This window comes from Vulpes lagopus, chromosome 18 (genome assembly GCF_018345385.1).
Source record: "Vulpes lagopus strain Blue_001 chromosome 18, ASM1834538v1, whole genome shotgun sequence".
In the NCBI taxonomy this organism is placed as follows: Eukaryota; Metazoa; Chordata; class Mammalia; order Carnivora; family Canidae; genus Vulpes; species Vulpes lagopus.
The window spans coordinates 45023389-45050127 of NC_054841.1; the positions used below are offsets into that span (position 1 = coordinate 45023389).

Sequence of the window (26739 nt, forward strand, 5' to 3'; positions counted from 1 at the left end):
CCAGACGCACCATGTGTCTCTATTTCCTGCTATTGCCAACATCTGTCCGCTCCCTTCCATTCCTGTTTCCACTACTTCAGTAAATTTCTCCTGTCACCATTTCATATAAGACAGGCTCTGATAACTTCAATTCTAATGTCTGTAAGACTTCACTGTGAATAACAGATAGTAATTCCTCCTCCAAACAAACCCATCTATGAAACAAAGATTTCTATTCAAGGTAATGACAAACAAAGGAATTCCTCAATGTAACTTCAAGAATCATTTCAACTTGTAAGGTCTGCTAATGTTACTCACCATCCGCTACACTAGGGCTAGGATTGATGAGTGTCTCCAGCGTACAGGGCCCTCGGGATGACATGATCGCTGGGAAACCAGGCACGAGGCAAGCAAAAATTAGCACCTGCTCTTCTGCACAGTTTGTCTGAAGTGCTTGAAGCCACAGAAGAAACAGCCTGATTCCTTCACATCTTATCTAAAAATAAAATTAAAGGCAACAAAATTAAACACTGACATGTTTACACAGAAATGTACTGCAATGCAGAATCGGTTCTGAGAAAGTAAAACTAGAAGTTAAAGGTACTGTTAAATTACTACACCAGGTCCCTTTAGTGACAAATAAGCAGGCATGCTGCAATAAGCACAAAGGTTAAGAGCTGGGGGCTGGAGCCTCAGTGACTGGGTTAGAATGCAAGTTCTACTACTTGATGGCTTAGCTATGGCCAGTGGAGAACCACTTAACTTCTCTATGCATTAGTCTCCCCCTCTGTAAAATAGGGATGATAACAAAATGTACCACAAGGTACTGGTACAGGGTTAAATGAGTTACAACAGTACCCATAACATTAATAGTCAATTATCCACAAAAATAATACAAAGATCATCTTTCTCCAGATTTACACTGTGCTTTGAATAGAGTTTTTGTCATGTCTCTAAAATATGCACATGTATAATGAATGTAATGTTCCTGAAAAATCTTAGAACTAAATCAGACCTTGAAGACCTGGCTCAATGGGACAGGGTAGCTCTCCAGCTTCCCTGCCTTATGTCCCTACGAGGCTCTCTCCAACAGCTTCCCTGTGCTCTGAACGACCAGCACTACTTGGTAGGATACATCAATACAGGCAGACGGGCCCTTTGTCCTCTTCTACACGTACTTTCAGCTCCATCCCATTCCTAGAATTCATAAAACACAGGTATGCAATTGTCTCTATCTTCCTAAATGGCTGAAAAGATAACACCAATAAAAATAAGGAAAAGAGATGAAAAACCTCTCATATGAAGCTGAAAGGTACAGTGAGCTCCAAATGTAGGTAACTGAGAGACTGCCTGATCTCTCAACTACACCAAGGTGGTGCAGATTCCTTAAGCTTAAGGGTTTAAGCCAAACATGAGGCTCTGCAGGAAAGCCAAAAGAAGGGAAGGGAAGGGAAAGGAAGAGGAGAAAAGAAGGGAGAGGAGGGAGGTTGGAGGTAGAGGAGGAGGGGGATAGAAGGAGGGAAAGGAAGGGTAAGGAAGGGGAATAGAGGGGAAGGGAGGGGAAGGAAGGGGAAGGGAGGGGAAGGTAGGGAAAGAGCAAGCTTAGCTGACTCCCCAAAGAAGCCAAACACACCAAGACAGATACCCTGTCTGGAGATAGTTCTACTCTATCAACAGTGGATTCCAGGACACACTCTCAGACATGCCCATGGACACACCACTGCTGTGCACAAACCTTCATGACCACTCACACCCGTCCTCCTCTCCCCAAGCAGGCAAAATAAGTGGTGGCACGGCTGAATACACAATAGACAAAAAAAAAATGACATGGCTCTATGTATATCTAACCAAATTATATTAAATTTAACAGGAGGAAAGTTTCTATAAAATTATATCATGTCTCCAACTTTTTATGTTAACTATATTTAAGTTAATAATAATAATAATATATATATATATAAGGCCAGTAATAAACCTGAGGTCACAACCTGGTAAGTTTTAACTGTAAAATTATTAATATTAAAATAGGAAGGATAAAATATGGAATCTATTGTGAAGCTAGGAATAGCTCACCTCCCTTTTTCAATATGTAAGAGATACTTAACAGCAAATTTAAGTGGCTAAGAGTGTTTAGACTGGTATAAAATAAAAAATATAAAAAAAAAAATAAAAAAAAAATAAAAAAAAATAAAAAATATATGGGGAACTTATTAAAAGCACATACATAACTTGATTAGCTACAAGTGAACTACCTTCCATAAAATACATATTCCAGGCTGGCTTCTCTTGCCATTTATGTTTTAGGGTCATCTTATCTAGCATCAAATGTTATATATCATCATAAAAGGTATGTTCATTTTTAAAGAAGCCAAAGGTAACCTGAAGTACAAGATCAATCTGCAGCAAACAAATAAGTAAAATATTAAGAGTAAGGCTCTGCTGCTCTTCCCCCGACAATGGTTCTCAAAACCAGCAAAAATAATTCAGATGCAACTATAATTTTAACAAGATTACTGAGGTGAACAGAATTCAGCACATTAACTCTGAAGCTTGGAGAGGAACTGGTTCAACCCCTTCCCTTTCCTGATGATAAAACTAGAGCAGTTAGTGCCTTGGCAATGGTTCCCTGACTACACAGCAGAATCAAAATTAGAAATCTGAATTCCAAACTCTGAATCGCAAGGTCTTTCTCTGAATAGTATCTAAAATGTATATCACAGTAAGTTATGATGTAAGAACAAAAATTCTAACAATATTTGCCATATAATTTTTTTTAAGATTTTATTTATTCATGAGAGACACACACAGAGAGGCAGACATAGACTGAGGGAAAAGCAGGCTCCCTGTAAGGAGCCCGATGCAGGACTTGATCCCAGATCCCAGGATCACACCCTGAGCCAAAGGCAGCCGCGCAAGCACTGAGCCACCCAGGCGTCCCGCCATATAATTTTCAATTAAAAATAAAAAGTTAAAAAAATAAATAAATAAAATAAAAATAAAAAATAAAAAGTTGAGTGGTTTTTAAAATTTTTTCCCCAAATAGCCTAATTTTGTCACTTTATGGCATTAATAAATTTAAGAACAATGCAAGATGCCATTGCACATTCACCTAAAATAAATACCTTAATAGAATTTCCAGTGTGTAGAAGCTTCTTTAAAGTTGAGCCTGGAAGTTTAAAACACTGAGTTAGAAATAAAGTATATAAATTTACACCCACACACAAGAAAACCTCAGAATGTATATTTTAAAAGATTAGTTTTGGAAAGGAAATATTTGCTAATGACAAAAGATACAATTTTTAAAAAATAAAACTGACCTTCAGAAACAAAGCAATGTAACAGGAGAGATATCTTTAAGATGAAAGTACTTTAAATATGAATGAACTTCTTCAAAACTCTTAAAAGAGTCAAAATGACTGATATTAAAGTAACATATATGCCCACAGTGGATTATGTGTAAATATCTCATCATGCATAATATATATCATTTTTTCTAATTTCTAAAGGTAAAAATAAAACTACTACTCACAAAACATTTTTATAAGAATATTTTGCAAATATTCAAGACAGTGTGTTTCTCTCTTTTCAGTGACAATCACATTTAGGGGTTCAGTCCATCAAGAAGTCCTCTAGCAGAAACTTTGGTCATTGTCAAGGAGAAGGAATCAAAGTTTACTCAGAACTACACCAGTCAACTACAAAAACTTTGGTGCTGCAGCCCACTTCAATTAGAAAAGTTTCTCTTATGAGGATGGAAATATATTATCTACATTCTATAAATATGTTCATATCTTAGTATGGAGATGGCTTGGCAACCCCACCTAAATATCAGATGTAGGCTCTAAATGGGATCTTAACCTCAAAGAAGGAAGTAATCTTTAAAAATAAAAATATATTGGAAGTTGGGCAACAGAACCTTTCCTCCCAAATTTTTCTGGGAAAAAAATTATATAGATCTGATTCGAAGTTTTATGCAATAATTAAAACCTGGACATCAAATAACATTTACTCCACCACTGTATTTCAAAGAGATGTTCCACCAAGAAATAGGGCTAGTCTCAACAAATTTCCACAGGTCATATTTATGTGGATATAGATACATGCGTGTTAGTTAAATGCATACAATTTTTTAACTGCTGTGCTATTTATAACACTCAACACTGGGGCTTAGTGGAAATGACTACATTACAGCATTAAATCACCAACAGTTTGTGAATAAGTAAGGGAAGTCAAAGTACCCTCTTCCCTCTACTTCTCCTGTCACCAAACCATATCCAGTAATTTTTGGTCTATCATCAGCCTATACTGGGCTAAGCTCTCTCACAGCCACGGTTCAAGCATCTGTTCCCATGGGAGTGTTTTATCCCACACCTCCCCTTAATCTGGGGCCTGTCTCTGGCTTCCATGTTCATCCATTCTTAGACAAAGTCTGGTGTGCCTCCGTTTACTTTTATTTTTTTATTTTTTAAAAAATACTTTTTTTATTTATTCATGAAAGACACAGAAAGGCAGAGACATAGGCAGAGGAAGAAGCAGGTTCCCTGTGGGAAGCCTGATGCAGGACTCAATTCCAGGACCCCAGGATCACGACCTGAGCCAAAGGCAGACACTCAACCACTGGAGCCACCCAGGTACTCCTGGTGTGCTTCAGTTTAATATTGGCTTAATTTGCCCATGAGGACCTCATGTGGTTGGCAGGGTCAACAGACACTCCACTTCCCAAGAAATCTGAGATAAAGTCTGCACACACAGCTCTCTTCCCAGACATCTGGGAAATCCTTTATCTTGCAACACATTCTTGGAAACACTTTCTCCTGGTCATTGCGTGTGACCACTGGGGCTTATCAGCCCTTTCTCTTCTTTGAATGGGTCCACAGTTTTACTTTTAACATCTTATCTACCCATAGCTGCCTATATCCACTCATTTCTACACAGAGAGAAGAAAAACACTTACAGAAAGGATAGCCTTTACAAAAAGACATACAGAATGTCTCACCCATTTCTGCCAATAGCCCTTGACATTTTTTAAAAATTAACCTGGCAATTTGTGAGAAGAGCAATAGAAAACTAGTACATATATATTTGATCTATCCCGTCTTGTTGTATTCAGAAACTCTTGTACATGTGAAGCAGTACAGCTTGGCAGATACAAGCCAGAAGTCAGACTTGCTAGGATTCAAATCTAGGCTCTGCACTTACTGTTTAACCTGAGTCAGTTACTTAATCTCACCATGCCTGAGTTTTCTCATCTGTTAAATGGGATACTAACAGTGCCTACCATAGTGGATTATTGATGAAGTTTAAATGAGTTAATATATACAAATGCTTAGAACAGTGTCTGGTACATGAAAAGCATATTTTCCCTAAAAGATAAGGCATCAATTATTCTCTAAGGCACTCTTTTAATTTTTTAAATTCATTCCTTATTTTATTTTAAAGAGGCTCCATGCCCAAACTTGAGGCTTGACCTCACAACCCTAAAATCAAGACCTGAGCTAAGATCAAGAGTCTGACCCACTTAACTCACTGAGCCACTCCACCCAGGTGCCTACTAAGTCACTCTTTTTAAATATGAACATTATAAAGAAGATTTGTACAGTAGGGGCACATAGCATAGTATTTCAATAATGAAAATAGGTAATAAATACATGAGAGCATTGCCTGGCCACTTTAGGTATTTCTTAAGGTCCTAAGTTCACAAAGATATTGCTACTGTAACTACCATAATGAAATACTTTTCATTTTAATTTCAAAAAGTTTCTATGTATCATACCTACTTGGACTTTTAAATACCACCCACACTATGATTATACTCATCTTTAACTCTTTTAGGTGCCTCTTCAACCCTACTGGTTGCCACTGTATTGATTCATGTGAGGAGAAGATGAATAAATGAGTAAATAAAATCTATTAGTTGGACTGATTCTATGAACTTCTAACTTCTATTCGCTAACTTGTATTTTATAATACAAGTTATTCTTAGAATACAAATATTCTTTGAATGTGAGTCTTACTGCTTTTAAGAAAGACTGGATTTAGGATGAGAAGAGTAAGGAGGGGAGGAGTCTAGACAAGACTTAAGGGGGCACCAAAAACTGAGTAATCAAAATAAATAATATTTTAATACATTTTAATTTTTAATTTCTAAATCAAAATAAATAATATTTTAATACATTTTAATTTATTAAAATTAATAAATCAAAATAAATAATTTAATTAATCAAAATAAATAATATTTTAATACATTTTAATTTTTAATTTCTAAAAATAAATTATTGCAATTAATGCAAAAAATCCATGATGAACATTACTGGTCAGTAAGTACCAGTGTTCAGCTGAGGCGTACTGGAGCCTATGGTAAAAGGAAAAATGTATACCACTCTAGATATGCTTTTGTGTATTTTTAATGGTTAATTTTTTTCCAGAACACTTAAGCATTGAAAAACTATTGCAAAAAACAAAAAGCTCAATACTAAACAATCAAAAAGTATAAAGCTCATCATTAGTTTAAATATTTTGTTTTATAACACAGAATATATCATAATTTCACTTTCCTAGCTTTAATGGAACAAATTCAGCAAGATTTTCAAAATCTTCTTTGCTTATCTCCTTTTCAATTGTGAGAACTGCAATGCTTGACCATTTCTCCTGACAAAATAACAATCTTGTAGATATCTTTTTAAGGCCACTAGTTCACAAAGATAATTCTAACCTAACTATTATAAAATGGATTCTTACTTAGTTTTAATTTTTTAAAAACTGTCTCTGTATATCATGCGTCAAACCAATTAATAAGCAAAGGCAGGATACCACACCAGGGAAGGTACAAGAACACAGAGAAATACCCTTTGGGGTGCTGATGTGCAAGATGCACTGAAAACTGCCAGTGGAACAGAAACACAGAACTTTCGGGCACTACAGTGTCTATAATAAGAACACAGGAGAAGGAGTTCCTGGAAGAATTTGAAATTAATCTCAAAAGGAATCAGGGACCTAAATGTGAAACATATTAATTACAGAATTTCTAGATGAAAACATAGAAGATCTTTGTGATCTTGGGTTAGGCAAAGATTCCTTAGGACACCAAAAGAACAATCCATAAGAGAAAAATTGATAAACTGGACTTCATCAAAATTAAAAACTTTTTTTACTCTTTGAAGGACATAACTAAGGGAATAAAAAGACAAGTTAGAGATGGGGAGAAAATATTCCCAAGTCACATATCTGATAAAGCACTTAAATCTGGAATATGTACAGAACTTTTAAAATTCAATGTTGAGAAGACAAATCAATCAAAAAAAATGGTCAATCGATTCAAACATATACACTGCCAAAGACATACAGATGGCAAATAGCACATGAAAGATGCTCGAGATCATTAGTCACTAGAGAAATGCAAATTAAAACCACAATAAGATATCACTTCCATTAAAATAAAAGGACTGATCATACTAAGTGTCAATGAGAATGTAAAGTGACTACAAGTCTCATACTGCTGGTAAGAATGTCAACCACTATGGGAAGTAGTCTGCAGTTAAACATATAACTTTATATTATTTAGCCATTCCATTCTCAAGAGAGAGGAAAGCACATGTGCACATAAAGGCTTGTTTAAAGAAGCTTCATTTATATCCAAATACTATATCCAAATAATATTTATATCCAAATCCAAAAACAGCCCAAATGCCCATCAGTAAGTGATTGGATACACAAACTATGATATATCTATACAATGGAATATCATACTACTCAGAAATAAACTATTAATATATGCATCAACACAGAAGAATCTCAAAATAATTGTATTGAGTGAAAGAAGCCAAACAAAGAGTACACACTGCATGATTCTACTTCTTTAAGATTCCAGAAAATCAAATTAATCTATAATGACCAAAAAGTAGATGAGCAGTTACCTCGGGACCGGGTAAAGGGGTGGGAGAAGGGCACGAGGAAACCTTTGGGGATGATGGCTATGTTCATTATCTTGATTGTAGTAATGATTTCACAAGTATACTACCTATATCGAAACTTCTCAAAACTAACATTATCTACAAATAGTTTATTGTATGTCAATTATAATCCCCCCAAAGAGCTGCTTTTTTAAAAAGAAGAAACAGAGCATATGGCCTGAAGTGACTAAGTGAAAGAAAGATCAGGAAGACAGAGGTGTGCTCAGATTCAGGTCTGCATGATGACAAGTGTACAGAGTCAGGAAGCCACAGAGGGTGAGGGATCGAGGAGGTAATGGGTAACTTGGCATGAAGGGAAAGAACTGGGAGATAGCTTTTTAAAAAAAAGGGGGGGGGAGGTAAGCTGGAGATCAGAAGACATGGTGGCACAAGGAGGGACAAGGCATAGTCAAGGGAGAGGTTTCCACAGAGGGGGTGTGGAGGAGGTTTGGAATGGGCCTTGGAGAAAAGAAAGACCATGATTTCACTCCCACAGCCTTGAGAGAGACAAAGAAACCTGAGAGAAAAGCCACCAAGAGGTGACACCAAGAGGCTGAGGCTCTAGGGCTGTGGCTTAACCCTCTAAGAGGATTTCTAGAGGGCTGAGTACAAAGTGGGAAGGAGGGCTAGAAATGCAGGGCAATGATGATGAAAGCACCCCAGAGAGGAGCCTGGGAAGACACAAAATGGGCCAAAGGGGAATTAGGCTCAGCCATCCCCTGGTGGACACAAAGGCATGCAGGGTAGGGACCTTGCAGCTTAGCCTGGCTGCAATGCAACTCTGAGGGAGTCCTAGTGTAAGGTGCACAGGAGACCTTGTTTCCTCGGGAAGAGAAAGCTGTGGTGTCCTGACTATGAGGGACCCAGAGAAGGCTATCAGGCTCGGGGTCCCAAGGAGTAGTTAGAGCTCAATGAGCTGTAGAAACTTTGAGAAATAAGGCTGCTTGGAGGTTGTGTTCACATCCCAAGCACTGTCAGGACACAGGGTAGCCCAAGGCATAAAGCAAGGGATACTCTTAAAAAGTCATAAACCAATCTGTAGTTTAATAAGGCATTGTTTCTTATATCATCTGTAAGAAGCTGGTTGAGCAAACTAGATTAATAATGACTCATACAAAAAAACACATATGTGGTACTGTGTGAATTTTCCACCACTTGAGCCCACTCCTTTAAGTCCAAGGGCTATTTATTTTGAACACTTTTGATATAAAACATCTCTAGTACAAAATAAAACCTTCCACTCACTCAACAAACATTTATTGCATATAGGCACAGCCCTATACACTGAATGGAACAGGAAATCTGCTCCCTAGAAGCTCATGAGCAGTAAACCCTCTTAAAGTGAACACAGATAACTTGAGTTCTGTACTGATAATGCATGGGCACAAGGAAGAGGGCCACAGCCTGCCCCTGCAGCAAATATCCTTGGTTTACTGATGTGCCATTCTTTGTCATCTCCTCGCATCCTGTTGGCTCTCATTATTACAGAAATAAAGCTTCAAGTGGCCACCCTGTCTACCATGATTTATTGGTCTAAAACTGACTTTAGGAAAAATCTTCCCATTTGTAATTAATAATGGGAATTTACAATTGAGTAGCAGGTTGGCATATATCACAGTTGGTGAGTTGGTGAGTATTTTGTTGCCACTTCCCTAATCTTTTTACTCTCTAACCCTCACTTGAGGCAGTATTTCTAGATGCCTGGAATAATGGATGGTGTTCATTTCACATTACAAAACGTAGAGTTCATATAGGCTTCCTCATTCAATGGCTTATATATAGCAAGGAACCAGCCATAAAATCCTTAAGCAAAGAGAAACTTACAGAGTATTAACTCCCTCCAAAACCAGCTTTGAGAGAAACCGAACCTCTCTCTTTGCTACTGACAAAACAAGATGGCAGATAATATACAGACTTCAAACATTGTGGCAGTTGATATTTCAAATTAATTTCTTCTTTCTCTGTATAAAACCTGGCATCTAGAGATGGTTGAGAACTTTTTTAAGACTTGCAGAATATAGGAGTTGCTCTTATTTTAGGTTTCTATACACTAAGGGACATTATTTGTAGTGTGGGGCAGGAAGCATATCCAATCAGTGCTGTGTAAATCCAGCTTCAAGGCTCGGACCCAGTACTTTGGCCACTACTAGCCACAATAACATTTTATTAAGAAGTTTATACAGTAGTATTCTTCATTTTAGATACAAAATATTATTATATATACAGGTTATAAAACAGCTAAAATAAGGAATATTAGGTACCTAGAATGCCTGACACCAACTATTGATAAGCTTCTTGTCCTAGCCTCAAGGGGTTTTGCAGAAATCAAGACAACACTGATGCTATGGAAATATTTAAGGCACATTCTTTTCCCTTTAAATCTGGTGTTTCCTTATAGTTTCTTAGTTTTTGTAACTAACTTGGTCAAGACCTTGAGTGACAAATGGTAACCATTTTAACAAATCCAATAAACTGAGAATAATGAGGTCTGTTAAGAATGAGGTCTGTTAAGAAAACGTGTAGTTACAAATCCATAATCCACTACTGGCAATTTCCAAATCCAAAAAGCTATGAAAACTAAAGCTTATTGTGCGTAATTTACTAGTGGACAGGACCTGATCTGAATCTGAACGCACGTGGTTGGCAGGCCCCAACTAATCTGAGATTGTTGGATTTAGTTATTCTACTGATGATGAATATTCATATCTCAGCCTAAGAGATAATACATCTCTTATATAATTCTTATATAAGAATTCTCTTGGTTACAGGGTACTGTCCAGTCTCCTGGGTGTTATATACGGACATCAACACTGTATTAATGTTTGCTGAACATCAACACACCACAGTGCCATTCTAAAATCTGAAAGGGCAGCCCGGGTGGCTCAGCGGTTTAGTGCCGCCTTCAGCTCAGGCTGTGATTCTGGAGACCCGGGATTGAGTCCCACGTTGGGCTCCCTGCATGGAGCCTGCTTCTCCCTCTGCCTGTGTCTCTGCCTCCCTCTCTCTCTCTCTCATAAATAAATAAAATCTTTTAAAAAATAAAATAAAATAAAAAATAAAATCTGAAAAATTCTGATTCCAAAGTACATTTAGCCTGAAGATCATCATAAAGGGATGTGGATCTAACCACCAACTTCCACCCAGTTTGATATATCATGAAAAAATACATTTATCTGAAAACAGCCTGTTTGATTCAAGTATTAAGTATATAAGCATCAATAATAAGGATGATTTTATATGCAAATGCTCATACTTCAGCAAAATGAAACATGATTCATTCTGTGTTATAGAGTCAGTTTATTCTATACTAGATAAAGCAGTTTATTTTACACACTAGATAAACAGCACCTGCTCTTATGCTGGCTCAGGGGACTAGTACTCTGCAACCCCAATCCAAGAGTCACTGTTCTTGGTCAGACACTATTAAACTTGGTAAAAAGTTACTTGTACCTGCAATCTTAACCAGTCCATGTGGTAACAGTAGCCAGAATTAAGGTAATACCATACACCTACTAGATGCATAAATTTCATAATACAAACAGCAAATGAATTTCTATACCCAGTTCTAGTAAGTTTATTCAAGCTGAGGGTGCCAATCTTCAGACATCTTAAAGTACTCTCTGTAGAAAAGGAGTATCGTTTTCATACATATGGCATAAACAAAATGGATTATATCTAGCATAAATAAAAAATACCACACGCAATTATTTATCATTTTCATCCATTTCTGCTATACCATGAAGCATTACAAATCCCTACGATTCCTCTTCGGATTATACTTATCATTTGATTTTTAAATTTTTACTCTAAATACACATGGTCGAAGTATCAATTAACAGAAATGCTATCATTAACTCTATAATTTAAAGGATAACCTTCTTTATGTGTTTGAAAGATTTAAAGACCCCATGGTCATCTACCTTTAAGTAATGATTTAATCATTCAGTTCAGCAGATGTATGTACTTATTACACATACTTACTCAAAGTTCAGTTTATAGAAGGGTCAGTTATATTTTTCATATAAACAGTACTAAATTAAATTTGGGATTCTAAATTTTGAAATATCCATCAAATATGTCATGTTCTTTCAGGTCCCAGGTCTTTCACATACTGATCTCCCATCTAGAAAACCCTTTCCACACTTCTATTTCAAGGCTCAGGTAGAGATTATCTGTCTTGATATCTTGTCAAGCCCTGTCAATAGAATTATTCAGCTTTTATTTGTTGCTACCGTTACACTTTTCATAGTGTAATTATATTTTTCTCAGCTATCCCCCAGCCCAGCAATCAGCTTATACAAGAATGGTGAGTTATTCTTTGTTTCTGCTCCAGAACTTTGTGTCTCCCTCAGTAAGTATTTGAATGAATGAATGATCAGAGAGTTAAAATTCCATTATGAAGTTATGCTCTCCTCAAATATGATCATTTGGCAAGAAGGAAAAATGGGAGAACTGTCAGTTGTCTAAGGTGGAAGGACCAAATCAGACACGCTTTAAACAGAAAGGATTCACAGTTGATACCACAAATTACATTGGTTGTGCCATGAATATTAAATTGAGAGGAGGGGCACCTGGGTGGCTCAGTCAGTTAAGCATCTGCTGCTATAAGCTCAGGTCATGATCTCAGAGTTCTGGGATTGAGCCCCACATGGGGCTTCCTGGTCAGTGGGAAGTCTGCTTCTCCCTCACCTTCTCCCTCTGTGAGTGCGCTCTCTCTCTCTCTCTCTCTTACTCTCTAATAAATAAATAAAATCTTTAAAATAAATAAATAAAAATAAAAAAATAAATTGAGAGGAAACATTGTTCGATGTCAAGAGTGGCACAGAAAGGGCAGTCATGGTAACTTCGCTATACCTCAAGTTCCCTCCTGCTGCCACACCCTAATGCACTCAAACAGAATAACTGAATCAGTGATAAAGTCTTGAAGAACAAGATATTTTTGTAAGAAAAAATGAAGTTACTTAAGAAAAATACTCCAGATCAAGTGTTTCTCAATTTTTGTGCACAGGAATCCCCTGGGGTCCTTGTTAAAAATGCAGACTGTGATTTGGTAGTTCTGGCTGGGGCCTCACATTCTGCATCTTCTAATAAGCTCTGGTGAAGCTGATGCTGCTGGTCTAGGAACCAATCTCTGTAAGTAGCACTTGTACAGCAAGGATAGATATTATATTTTCCTCCAAAGTCCAGGTTGGACTTATCTTACTTTTAGCTAGCATATCCTTGTTACCATTTCTCAATGGTGCTAATTATATTAAACCTTACTGAAAATTCAGCTGGAAAAAATCTGTATCACTTTAGAAATCTTTAAATTGTTCTTACCTATACTCTGGTAATGCCATCGAAAGAAAATTCGTTCAGGTAGAAATTGCAGTATTTTCTATAAAACAAATTTAAAATTTGGTAAGATATAAAGAGAAAATTATCTACACATTTCATAATAATACTATATATGTGTGTGTGTATATATACATATATATATGTGTGTGTGTGTATATATATATATTTCAGAAAAGAAACTATTTGTAATAACATAAGTAGCACACTTGACCCTGTAGCCCATGGGACAGTCTTTTACTTGCCCCAAGCAACCTTCCTTCCCTGAGTGCCTTAAAGGGATCACTGTCCTAAGTTTTAATTCCTCCCAAAGGAAAACAAGAAAAAGGAGGAGGAAAAAAACCTAAAATGATAATTTTATCGTTAATTAAATCATAACCATTGCTTAAGTTCATATTAAAAGAGTAATTTCTCAAATGCCAGATTCCCCAGGTTTCTGCTTTTCCACCTTCCACTTACCCCCTCCAATATCATCATTATTAGTCTCTGGACAAAGGCCAGAGTTGGGAGGAAAAGATGAACAACAAAGAGGATAAGACCATGAACATACAGTGAAATAATAAAATGAAATTACTGCCAAGAATTTCTTGAAATTAACACTAAAAATAAGTTTAGGATCCCAGTTAGGAATTCACCCCCTTCCCCCCAAACACACAGTGGAAGACACAATAATGAATTTATGATATACAAGAGTATTTGGCTATTAAAGCAGCTTTAAAGAAAAAAAACCTGGGATCCCTGGGTGGCGCAGCGGTTTGGCGCCTGCCTTTGGCCCAGGGCGCGATCCTGGAGACCCGGGATCGAGTCCCACATCGGGCTCCCGGTGCATGGAGCCTGCTTCTCCCTCTGCCTGTGTCTCTGCCCCTCTCTCTCTCTCTGTGTGACTATCATAAATAAATTTTTTAAAAAAATTAAAAAAAAAAAAGAAAAAAACCTAATGACCTTTTTCTTTTCTTTCCCCATTCTAAACTAAGTTTTGGCACATTACTCCTGGGTCATAAGATTCTTTGTACTTTATCTGCAGCCACCGTTTTAAGAAATACGGAAATCCAAAAAGTATCAAAATATATTTCTTGGTATTGGATAACACATCACTATTTTACCATGAAAAATCCTCATGCTAGTATTCTAATATTTTGAAAGATGAAGGTAAAAAATTTATATCCAGAGCCCCTGAATAAGTATATTTCCAGGTAACTAATAAACTGCCTCCTCCATCTGAGCCAGCCTGAGGTTTTTTTATTTCATTGAATTTTCTTGTCTTAACCTCCCAACTGGGTCAGTTAACATATATATTACTTCGTTTGCTCTCATTTGATAATAATGAATATTTAAGAATGTCTACTGAGAAAAGGCACAACAGGTAAACTTCGTCAAATATGGGTGACTTTAAATGGCACATACTCCTTGAAGGGTCTAGATGTTTTTCCACCCACAGAGTTTTTTTTAATAATAAATTTATTTTTTATTGGTGTTCAATTTGCCAACATACAAAATAACACCCAGTGCTCATCCCGTCAAGTGCCCCCCTCAGTGCCTGTCACCCATTCACCCCCACCCTCCGCCCTCCTCCCCTTCCACCACCCCTAGTTCGTTTCCCCGAGTTAGGAGTCTTTATGTTCTGTCTCCCTTCCTGATATTTCCCAACATTTCTTTTCCCTTCCTTTATATTCCCTTTCACTATTATTCATATTCCCCAAATGAATGAGAACATACACTGTTTGTCCTTCTCCGATTGACTTATTTCACTCAGCATAATACCCTCCAGTTCCATCCACGTTGAAGCAAATGGTGGGTATTTGTCGTTTCTAATTGCTGAGTAATATTCCATTGTATACATAAACCACATCTTCTTTATCCATTCATCTTTCGATGGACACCGAGGCTCCTTCCACAGTTTGGCTATTGTGGCCATTGCTGATAGAAACATTGGGGTGCAGGTGTCCCGACGTTTCATTGCATCTGAATCTTTGGGGTAAATCCCCAACAGTGCAATTGCTGGGTCGTAGGGCAGGTCTATTTTTAACTCTTTGAGGAACCTCCACACAGTTTTCCAGAGTGGCTGCACCAGTTCACATTCCCACCAACAGTGTAAGAGGGTTCCCTTTTCTCCGCATCCTCTCCAACATTTGTTGTTTCCTGCCTTGTTAATTTTCCCCATTCTCACTGGGGTGAGGTGGTATCTCATTGTGGTTTTGATTTGTATTTCCCTGATGGCAAGTGATGCGGAGCATTTTCTCATGTGCATGTTGGCCATGTCCATGTCTTCCTCTGTGAGATTTCTCTTCATGTCTTTTGCCCATTTCATGATTGGATTGTTTGCTTCTTTGGTGTTGAGTTTAATAAGTTCTTTATAGATTTTGGAAACTAGCCCTTTATCTGATATGTCATTTGCAAATATCTTCTCCCATTCTGTAGGTTGTCTTTTAATTTTGTTGACTGTATCCTTTGCTGTGCAAAAGCTTCTTATCTTGATGAAGTCCCAATAGTTCATTTTTGCTTTTGTTTCTTTTGCCTTTGTGGATGTATCTTGCAAGAAGTTACTGTGGCCGAGTTCAAAGAGGGTGTTGCCTGTGTTCTCTTCTATGATTTTGATGGACTCTTGTCTCACATTTAGATCTCTCATCCATTTTGAGTTTATCTTTGTGTCTGGTGCAAGAGAGTGGTCTAGTTTCATTCTTCTGCATGTGGATGTCCAATTTTCCCAGCACCTTTTATTGAAGAGACTGTCTTTCTTCCAGTGGATAGTCTTTCCTCCTTTATCGAATATTAGATGACCATCAAGTTGAGGGTCCACTTCTGGGTTCTCTATTCTGTTCCATTGATCTATGTGTCTGTTTTTGTGCCAGTACCACACTGTCTTGATGACCACAGCTTTGTAGTACAACCTGAAATCTGGCATTGTGATGCCCCCAGCTATGGTTTTCTTTTTTAAAAGTCCCCTGGCTATTCGAGGTCTTTGCTGATTCCACACAAATCTTAAAATAATTTGTTCTAACTCTCTGAAGAAAGTCCATGGTATTTTGATAGGGATTGCATTAAACGTGTAAATTGCCCTGGGTAACATTGACATTTTTACAATATTAATTCTGCCAATCCAACTCTTCAGAGTGTAGGGATAGAGGGAACATTCCTCAACATCTTAAAAGCCATCTATGAAAAGCCCACAGCAAATATCATTCTCAATGGGGAAGCACTGGGAGCCTTTCCCCTAAGATCAGGAACAAGACAGGGATGTCCACTCTCACCACTGCTATTCAACATAGTACTGGAAGTCCTAGCCTCAGCAAACAGACAACAAAAAGAAATTAAAGGCATTCAAATTGGCAAAGAAGAAGTCAAACTCTCCCCCTTCGCTGATGACATGATACTCTACATAGAAAACCCGAAAGACTCCACCCCAAGATTGCTAGAACTCATACAGCAATTTGGCAGTGTGGCAGGATACAAAATCAATGCCCAGAAGTCAGTGGCATTTCTATACACTAAAAATGAGACTGAAGAAAGAGAAATTAAGGAGTCAAATCCTATTTACAGTTGCACCCAAAAGCATAAGATACCTAGGAATAAACCTAACCAAAGAGGTAAAGGATCTATACCCTAAAAAGTATAGAACACTTCTGAAAGAAATTGAGGAAGACACAAAGAGATGGAAAAATATTCCATGCTCATGGATTGGCAGAATCCACCCACAGTCTTGTATGACGGTGCCACTTCACCATCCAGCTCTCACTGCTAGTGCCCCCTCCCCACAGATGCCTTTCTGGGCACCACCTCACCACTGCTCTGATGCTTTCTCTACTGCCTGTTCTGTCATCTCCACGTCCTCACCGCTAGCTGAAGTAATCTTCAAGTTCTCTCATTTGAAGGCGGTAATCCCTCCCCAAAGGTGTAAACCCCAGGAGAACAAGAACACTCCTGTCTTTTCTCTGAAGTATCCCCAGTACCTAGAGCACCGCTGGCACATAGCATGTACTCAAATAAACACTCAGTTGAAGAATTATGCATGCTTTTTACTTGTAAAACTGTTTTGAGTTTTACAGGTATCCTAATCTTTACCATGGTCCTTTGTTCACATTAGCATAAAATATACCTCATCTTTCCTTACAGGTCATTGACTTAACAACAATATTTACATTAAAATACATTAAAATGTGTGGGCATTTTTTTAACCCTGAACTTAGTAAAGAAAACCCAAACAAAAATATAAAAGCTGTATAATTTGAAAGAACTAATTTTTTAAGATCTGACATAGGTAAGAAAATATAAATGCATTTAGTTACAGTATTTCTTATAAATTCTTCACACCACCCAACTATACAGATGAAAATGCTATACAAACTACATTGAAAACTATTTCTGACTATATAGGTTAAAAGCAGTATGTGGCTGATCTCATGTGGACAATCACTAACAGGAGTTCTCGCCTACCTTTCCACTTCTGACTTCCTCTAGAACATGTTTGCTTGGTATCTCATGAGCACATAACACTAAAGAGTATCTTACATCTTGTTTTACTATGTTTTAATGCTGACATATGCTCAAACACACTTATACACAAAATGGACACATTCATTATCAAACCTCATTTAGTGAAAAATATTTACACACTTGATACCAAGCTTGGCACTTGAAATGTAGAAATAAAATAAATATTCATAAAATACTTATTCTTCTAAGCATGATATGATTAGCGGGCAAGAAATAAAGCATCATTCAGGAGAAGAAAAAAAAAGGTCTGACAGAAGTTTGTCTGAGGGAGCTATGGAGGTGAGGGGGAAAGCACCTCATCTCAGTAGAAACTTCAAGGAATGCTTCTCTCTTTCCGGGGAAAAGGACACTTGAGTGGAGGCTTACAGGATTAATTATATTAGTCTAGTAGAGAACAGGAACAGAAACAACAGCATGTGTGAAGGCCAAGAGGCAAAGACAGGTTGATACCTGAAAGTAACAGCAGCAGCAAGAAGGCCCACTTGGCTGGCAGGTAGGTGAGGAGGGTAGAAGGGACTGGAGAGGCAGTCCCTCCATGACCTCATGGAGCACTGTGCAGTCACTGAACAGGTTCCAGCTGGAAGAGAATTTAAGATGGCTGAGAAGAGAGGCAGAGATATCAATGAAGAGACATTGGTAGCTTTTCACAGAAGGATTGAAGTAGCCTAAACAAGGTCAGCAAAATAAAGAGGGTAAGCATATAATAGAGATATTTAAGAGGTAAAACTCTCAAGATGATGGTCTGACAGAGCAGTTGCGGTGACTGGAGGACTTAAGAATAACTCCCCAATGGCTCAGTCGATGGTAATACTCTTATCTAAGATATCAAATCCAGAATGAATCCCAGAGCTGAAGCATGCCAGTTTGGTTCTGGATATCCTGGAATTGGAAGTGTCAAAGGACTTCTTAGAAGAGATGTCCTAAGCAATTAGATATATGGGTCTGCAGGGCAGAAGAAGGATTTGGATGGTTAACAGGATATAGGTAGCAGTTGAAGATATGTGTATATAAGATCCCTCTGAGAGACCTTAAAATGAGATGAAATGAAACCTTAGAGACACTGGTGCATGGAAGTTCTTTCTACAAAGGCAATAAAGATGAAGAAGGAAGAGCAGACACTGGAGACAAGTGGATACAGGTCAAAGAAGAATTCTGGATGTGTCAAGTGTCTGAACATTTATTTGTTTTAAAGATTAAAAATAGCGGATCCCTGGGTGGCTCAGCAGTTTAGCACCTGCCTTTGGCCCAGGGTGTGATCCTGGAGTCCCAGGATCGAGTCCCACATCAGGCTTCCTGCATGGAGCCTGCTTCTCCCTCTGCCTGTGTCTCTGACTCACTCTCTCTCTCTCTCTCTCTCTCTCATGAATAAATAAAACCTTAAAAAAAAAAGATTAAAAATACTTGTAACTATTTATGTATAACCAGTTAGAAAAAGTTAAAGATGCTGGAAAATATAAGAAAAATGATGCCACCTAATAGTGACTTCAGTATTAAATTAAGTGAACTCGACATTATCTGTTGCTGGAAGAACACATAACCTTTGTCAGCCAGACATCAAACACCAGGCAGGATCAATCAATCTATAAATTGTTCAGAGGCAAGTAAATGGGTCCTTAGGGGGGGGAAAAATCAAAGTAAGTCTTTACCTTGCAATATATACCAACATGTGTTTTGGATTAATAATACACAAAAGGAAGGAAGGGTAAAAACGAGGTTATTTTTTAAGCTCTATTATACTAAAAGAGAATCAGAAGATGTAAAAATAAGTCAGCTCCCTATGGAATATTTTAATATGAACCCATGCAAGCACTATCCTGCTAGAAGAATATAAACATGAATATGCCCATGAGCTGTAGACAAGAACACAGAAAAGAGTCTAAGACCCAGAGAGCTGTCCACAGATTATGGGAAAACATCACAAGCAAAGAGGTTTATCTGAGAAAATCTGACTGTGGACTTGAGAATAAGGACCAGGGTCTCAGCTGGCTGCTGTAAGCCAAATGAACAACTCTAGAGCCCAGAAAAAGCTGCTGCCAACCAAATGAACAACTCTAGAGCCCAGAAAAAGCATGACCTGGGGATGGGCTAGGACGTCTACAGACTGAAGAGAGAAAGATGGCCTCCACTTACATCTAAGTTTTATGGTTCTAACTCATACTGTTCCTTCACAAAAAATTTATTGCAGAGGCTAATTCGGTATGTTTGATAACAAATTGAAAAACACTCGTTGCAGGCTGGGTTCTCTGGGGATGGACACCGTGGTGAAGTTAGGAATACCCTGGTTTACTAAAAAGTAACATCTGTGGAAGAGAAATAAGGAAGTAGGAGAGGACAGGGAGCCTCAGACCACCATGCAGAGCTGAAAGTCTTTGCCAGCCTAGCAGAAGCTCCAGAGCAAAGAGGGCGCATTAGAGGCGTCAGACATTCCTGAAAATAGCTAGGTCCTTGTTGCTGGCTAGTGATGAGAAGAGGTGAGAAGAGGGGACTACGGCTGGAGAGCTGAAGGCATTTATAGCCTCAGACTGCCCTAACCCTGCTCTTTGCAGCTGGGTAGCAAATTCTTTCTTGAAGGGCAATGTAAGCAGCACTCTATCTACCACAATAATCTTCCAATTATTAATTAGAATATTTTCATTCATATCAAGAGGCTGAAGTACTAAGAGCAGTGCACCCTACCTCAGGGATACCATCTCTGCTGGCGTTGTTTCTTGTCAATGGGCTGCTGCCTCATGTTACTGAAGCTTAAGCCTGTTGAGTTCTTCCAGTTCTCTTTCTGCCTTCTTTTTCACTCTTCCTGAGTGAATGGCACAGCAGTGACTCAGTGTCCTACTTTCTCATGTATTCTGCACCAAGGGCATGGGGCACCCCAGCTGCATACCAGCATCATCTTCTGAACCCATCCTACCACTTGATTTTAAAACATCATATAGAAGATGCTAAGAGAATTACTCCACAGAGTAATAGATCTATTGGACTAGATGAATGCTTGGCATGCCCACTGTTCTTCAGAACTTTACTTTAGTCAGGAAACCAATTTGGCTCTGAATCATCCTTTCCAACTTTCCAAAATGCTTATCTGTCTCCTTGATTTGGATTTCTTTTCTTAATGAGTAATAGAGAAAAATGTATCTTTAATATAAAGAAACCTAAAAACCACAGCAAGATGATGTGTATCTAGATGCCTGGATACTGCCATTCACCACTAGTAGTCTGCAACTTGTTCTGAGGTCAGGCCTATTATCATCACCACTTCTGGATAAAAGTTTTCAGATTTATAAAGTGGATGTACTTTAAAGACACTCGAAAATAAACTCTAAGGTTTGGATATGAAACAAAATGCCCAAAGTCTGAGCTACTAAAAACATTCCCAAATGGACAGAATCTTACACAACTCAAAGGTGGAAACATCACCCACACTGATGCTTCTTTTTTGTACCCAAATATTCCAAGGACCATTTTTTATGCATTAAAGTCTCTGAAGTCAATAAAAATAAAGCCCCACATGCCAATCTGTGTCCAAATGCTAAGCCTGTCCCACAGACAGTCCCAGATGAAGCCTACCTTTACTGAGACAAATACATTATGGCATTTCTACTGTAGCCGATATTCTAAGTTACAATACTGTGAATGCTACATAAGCTATTGATATCTTGTTTGTAGTTTCACTAGAGAGTAAAATAAAAAAATTTCAAGAAAGCCACACAGTGTGAATAAATATTACTTTTCTGAAAAACACATGGCTCTGTTTAATGCTCAGTGCTCAGCTGCATCTATATGGTAATCCATTATAGCACACTTGAAATCAAAATTAGGTATTACTACTGATCGGCACATCAGGGAATCTGTCATTCTTTTAACTGATTATCCATAGTTCTTTTTGCTTCAGAACCTACTGCATGACCAGGAATAATGTGAAATGTAAGCTGGAGTTTATACAAGATGCTATAGTGTACTTTAAAACTGCTGATCTTTGTTTAATTTGTGTGGGAAACATTTTTTCCCCAAATTATTACCAGATGATTGCAACATATCCCAGTAGATTCACACTGATTTTGATACCACTTAGAAAGGTAGGACGATGAAGAATGAGGACAAGATTATATCCTAACTCATGTAAGGTAATCTACCAAAACAATGACCAACTAAACTTGTTGTGTCCAGAAATAGGGAGCACAGGGTGCAACTCTCCCTGAAACTAGTCACATGACCTAAGGGTTCAAGGTAAAGGAAGTACTGACTGGGGAAAAAATAGGGAGTTTGTTTTAAAAGGACATTAAGTCTTAGTTACTTGATCTTTTGAGTTATAAATGGTCAGAAAACTTCTGACAACTGGGCACTTAGGTCAAGAAAACACCAGGCCACCAGGACAGTCTGGTTTCAGACAGACTCATGGGAGGTGGAGGCTGGCAGTACTGATGCTTCAAGATAGACCTGTATGGAGGGTAACTTGTTCTTTAGCCATCATGGGTCTAGCCACACACACATCTCTTACTAACAATGACTTGACCTTCCAGTGTGAACAAAATATCTATTAAACTCTGGGTGTCAACACTTGTTTGATAACCTAAAATTTAAGAGAAGTGAGTTAAAAATAAGAACTGCATAATATTAAATATAAGATGGCTATATTTTTAGCCAAAATGGTAGTGCTTTTTTTTCTTATATGGCAATCTCTTGCAGAACAGTGCATTATCTATCTAATTGCTAGCCACATTGTTACAGGGCAAGGAAAGTACAGCTCCATCTCATTATATTCTTTTCAGTCTTTAAGACCAAACTGAACCATTACCTCTTCAGAAGGGCCCACTTCAACCATACATCTCACCTAACCCCTCACCAGCATGCCTCTCGGCTAGATGAACACAGGGCCTACCCCATTGCTAGGTGCTAGATTCCTTGAGAGAAGGGACCCTCTTGTATCCCCAACCCAGAACAGTGCCTGGCTCATCATGTTTCTTAATAAGCACTGCATACACAAAGAGAGGAATGAGTGAAAAATGAAAAAGCAGAAGACAATGGGAATTCTGATTTTAGTTCACATGTATAGGCAGACACAAGGAAATTCCCCAGTTTAAGGACGGTAATACTCTAACATGGTAGAAACCCAGAACCTGGCAAATAGGCATTTGATAAAGATAACTGAGCATGGAATTGTGCTTCTAAACATTATAGTAAACCTTAGTGCTTGATTACATCATTACTTGAGAGGCAATACTTTTCTCAGCTAAGGTAAAAATGAATGAAAATATTTCAAAAGAGAGACTAAAATACAGGACAAAGACACATAAAGGATATATGGAATGTAATAAAAATGGAGGCATGTTTAATTTCTCCCTCTTATATTTTAGAAAATAACCAATATTAAAATGGTGAAAACCTTATTAAGCAATTAAAATCCAGAAAGGGTAAAGGATCCAATCTATAACCAAAACTTAGAGAAATTACTGCTTAAAGCACAGATGAAATTGCTAGGCATCAGTCATTAGGGTGAGTTGGTGCCCCTCCCATGAAAGTAGAACATAGCCAGAATATGTAGTAAAGGAGGAAACTCTCCTAGAAAGAAATGGAGATTCCATCTTTTGAACAAGAGATCTGCTGAAATACGGTAAATTTTTTTAGAATTTGAGTCACGTTCTTAAAAGATCCAGAACACTGAATCTTTTTTAAAATCTTGGAAAATAAAGAAAATGATGATGCACAAATAAGCAATATGCTGAAATCAGAAAATATTACATGGAGATGCAAACACAGAAAAAATGAATCTAGAGTTTACCACAGGGTCCCCCAAGTGTAACGCTGTGCATCACAAGGCCTCCCTAGAACTAAACAGGTTGAACAGAGATAAATACCAAGATACAGCACGTTTAAAGTTGTAAATTCAGTATAACTAAAAATCCTACAGAAACCTACAAAAACAGGCAGCCTGGGTAGCTCATCGGTTTAGTGCCACCTTCAGCCCAGGGCATGATCCTGGAGACCCAGGATCGAGTCCCACATCAGGCTCCCTGCATGGAACCTGCTTCTCCCTCTACCTGTGTCTCTGCCTCTCTCTCTCTCTGTCTCTCATGAATAAATAAATAAAATCTTAAAAAAAAAAAAAGAAACCTACAAAAACAGAATATGTATGAAAGAACAAAAATCAGACTAATCTCAGTTTTTTTTCTCTGCGACATTAAGCTCCAGAAGACAGTAGTCAATGCTAACTGTAAGCCAAGCCAATGGGCACCAGAATACCACCAATACAGAAGTCCCAAAGCAGACCAGGTACTTACATAAGAATCCAGTACATGATAAAGATAGCTAGAGTAAACTATAACTATTTTAAAAAGCAAACAAAATTCAGAATTTTGAGGAAAAAAAGATTATTATTCAGAAAGTATATAGTCAGCTATATATGTCTGAAGCTAAAAGAAAGATATTCTATAGCTGGAAGTATACCTGCCACATATCTCCCTTTCTTGACATACTAAGCAAATTCATATTCCAGCAAATACAGAGAATAATCAAGCAATCCAAAACAAAGGTAAGGGATATAAACACTGTGACAGTGAGCTAGATTTATATAATAGGAGTTAAGGTGGTTATGAAAACCAGAGTAAATCTTCAAAATGATTAACCTAAGAAAAATAACATTCTAAAAATACTATTTTTATTTATTTTTTTAAAAGATTTTATTTATTTATTCGTGAGAGACACACAGAGAGCACAGAAAGAGGCAGAGACATAGGCAGAGGGAGAAGCAGGTTCCCTGCAGGGAGCCCGATGTGGGACTTGATCCCAAGGCCCCAGGATCATGACCTGAGCCAAAGGCAGACGCTCAACCACTGAGTCACCCAGATGCCCCTCTAAAAATACTATAATAAAACAATCTGTACACAAAATATTTAGAACAGCTGAGAAGCGAGAAGTACAAAAGATACACGGGGTTAAAGTAAAAGCATGGAGCTATCATCAAGTACTGCTTTTTTTTTCATATAAGTAATTAGAAGAAAAAAGTCTTGAATAGTATTTTGCTAATTTAAATATAATTATTGGAATGATAGAAAATAGAAAGTAAATTTTCCAAATCATAAAGTATATTCCATAAAGTGAAAGTGACCTCCCCCAAAAACAAAAGAGAAAAAAAACCCAAAAATGTTGATTATCACATACAAAAATCATAAATACAAATAGATTAAATTCCTTTACCAAAGACCAAGTCAGTCAGAACTGGCTTTCAAAAACAGAAAGGTTAACAATAAAGTACAGAAAATAACATATCAGGCGTGCATGAGCACAAACACACAGCAAAGTACTATCAATATCAAGTGAAAAGGCTTTAAGGAGGACAACAGGAATCATTTCAAATAGATTAAAAATGTAATTCACAATATACTGATAACACAATCCTTTGGGCAACCAATAACCAATAACAAAGTATGAAAAAAGTACATAAAAATAGAACACATGCAGTAACTGAGGAGAAATACATTTAGGAGATTTTAATGTACTCTATCTTCGACAGATAAAACAGGCCATATAGTGTAATCTTTGAATATAGGGAAGAGAGTGGTTAAATATATATATGTAGAGAGATAAAATTTCACTTCACAGACAGAAACATTCATGAAAATTTACCAAATTTACCAAAATTTATTTTTCTAAGCCATGTGAATAAACCCTCAAAGTAGGAGTTGCACAAGTCACAAGTAAACTCCATGTATTGCACATCCACCTTTTAGAGTTTAAACTAAAAAAATTTCCAAGCACTTGAGGGATTTTAAAACATTCTTGTGAGCAACACTGAGGTTAAAAAAAAAAAAACTGTAATTACAGACAAAAGATCATCAACAATGTGAATGCTATATAGAACAAAAACTGGTCAAAGCTGAGAAAGAGGCAAATCTGTAAAGTTTAATTTTCTATAATACCAGAATGAAATAAACAAAAATAAGTTTTAAACTCAAAAAGTTAATAAAAGGTGATTTTTAAGGAAGAAATAAATAAAAAATAAAAGAAAATTTCAGAACAAAAGCATCTCCAAGTACTGCAAATCACTAAGCTATTAGATGGAGATTTGAATTTGTAGTAGTATAGGTAATTAAAACAAAATTTTCTCTAAATCAACCATTTAAAAAAAAATCAACCATTTATTAGACTCATTAATAAATATTGTTAAGTGTCCCTTTTGTGCCAGATACCATGTAAGGGATCAGAGATAAAATGACATAGGACACTGTTCCTGCTCTAAGTGATAGTCCTGAGGGGAAAAGACAAGAATATCAGGGCTGTCAGTACATGTGCAAGGAAGTAAGCACAGACGAGGCACACTTCCAAAGGGAGATCACCTTTGAACTGAATCCTCAAGGGTACACTGGAGTAAGCCGAGCAGTAGGGGGCATTTTAGGCAAAACAAAAACAAAAGCAAAAACAAAAACAAAAACAAAAACAAAAAAACCCTGCTGCTTTGTGACCAGTAGGAGCAAAAGTAAGGTGCATGACGAGATGGAGAGGCAGACAGAAGCCAGATCAAGAGGGCCTTTGAACATCTTGGTGGGGGTTCAGTCTTCATCTTAAAGGTCACGGGAATCAGAATTACATTTCACAAGAATTCCAAGTAGGTGAGGGAGACAGAAGGGGGCAGAAGATCACAGATCAAAAGACTAGTTAGCAGGATACTCAAGTAGGAGGAAGAGTGAAGCTCTGCACAAAGGCTGAAGTAGTGGGAAAAGAGGGTATTCAAGAGCACCAGCATAAGACATACAGACCATGAAGTGGAGAAAAGTACTATCAATATTGATCAAAATAGATAGAGATCGGAAACTATTTTCATCATACTAAAAATGCAATATTCCAAAACACAGAAGTGTAGGCACTTGGTCGGTTGTTTTTTTGCTTTGCTTGAGATCATGCAAAGGTCTAGTATCTTTTTAAAGAAAATCAAATTGCACTAGACTCTACTTTTAAGTAGTGGCTATCCAGAGATCTTCACAAGTCTCCAAATTAG

The 26739-nt window shown here is 37.5% G+C and overlaps 1 protein-coding gene across 6 annotated transcripts in view; it reads right to left on the minus strand.

The window, feature by feature from the left end:
- Window positions 1-26739, minus strand: part of RALGAPA2 (Ral GTPase activating protein catalytic subunit alpha 2) — a 324226-nt gene that overhangs the window by 254182 nt on the left and 43305 nt on the right. For 3 of the 6 annotated variants that reach the window (XR_005984381.1, XM_041732346.1, XM_041732348.1), the window contains exons 4-6: window positions 13248-13305; window positions 3102-3145; window positions 298-475 (exon numbers count right to left, since the gene is read on the minus strand). Coding sequence is in view for 5 of the 6 variants with exons in the window: in XM_041732346.1 (XP_041588280.1) it covers window positions 298-475; window positions 3102-3145; window positions 13248-13305 (280 nt within the window). In the remaining variant the exon portion in view is untranslated. Of the gene's footprint in view, window positions 1-297; window positions 476-3101; window positions 3146-13247; window positions 13306-18203; window positions 18331-26739 lie in introns of all 6 variants that reach the window. The other 3 variants (XM_041732349.1, XM_041732347.1, XM_041732351.1) reach the window with 2 other exon arrangements.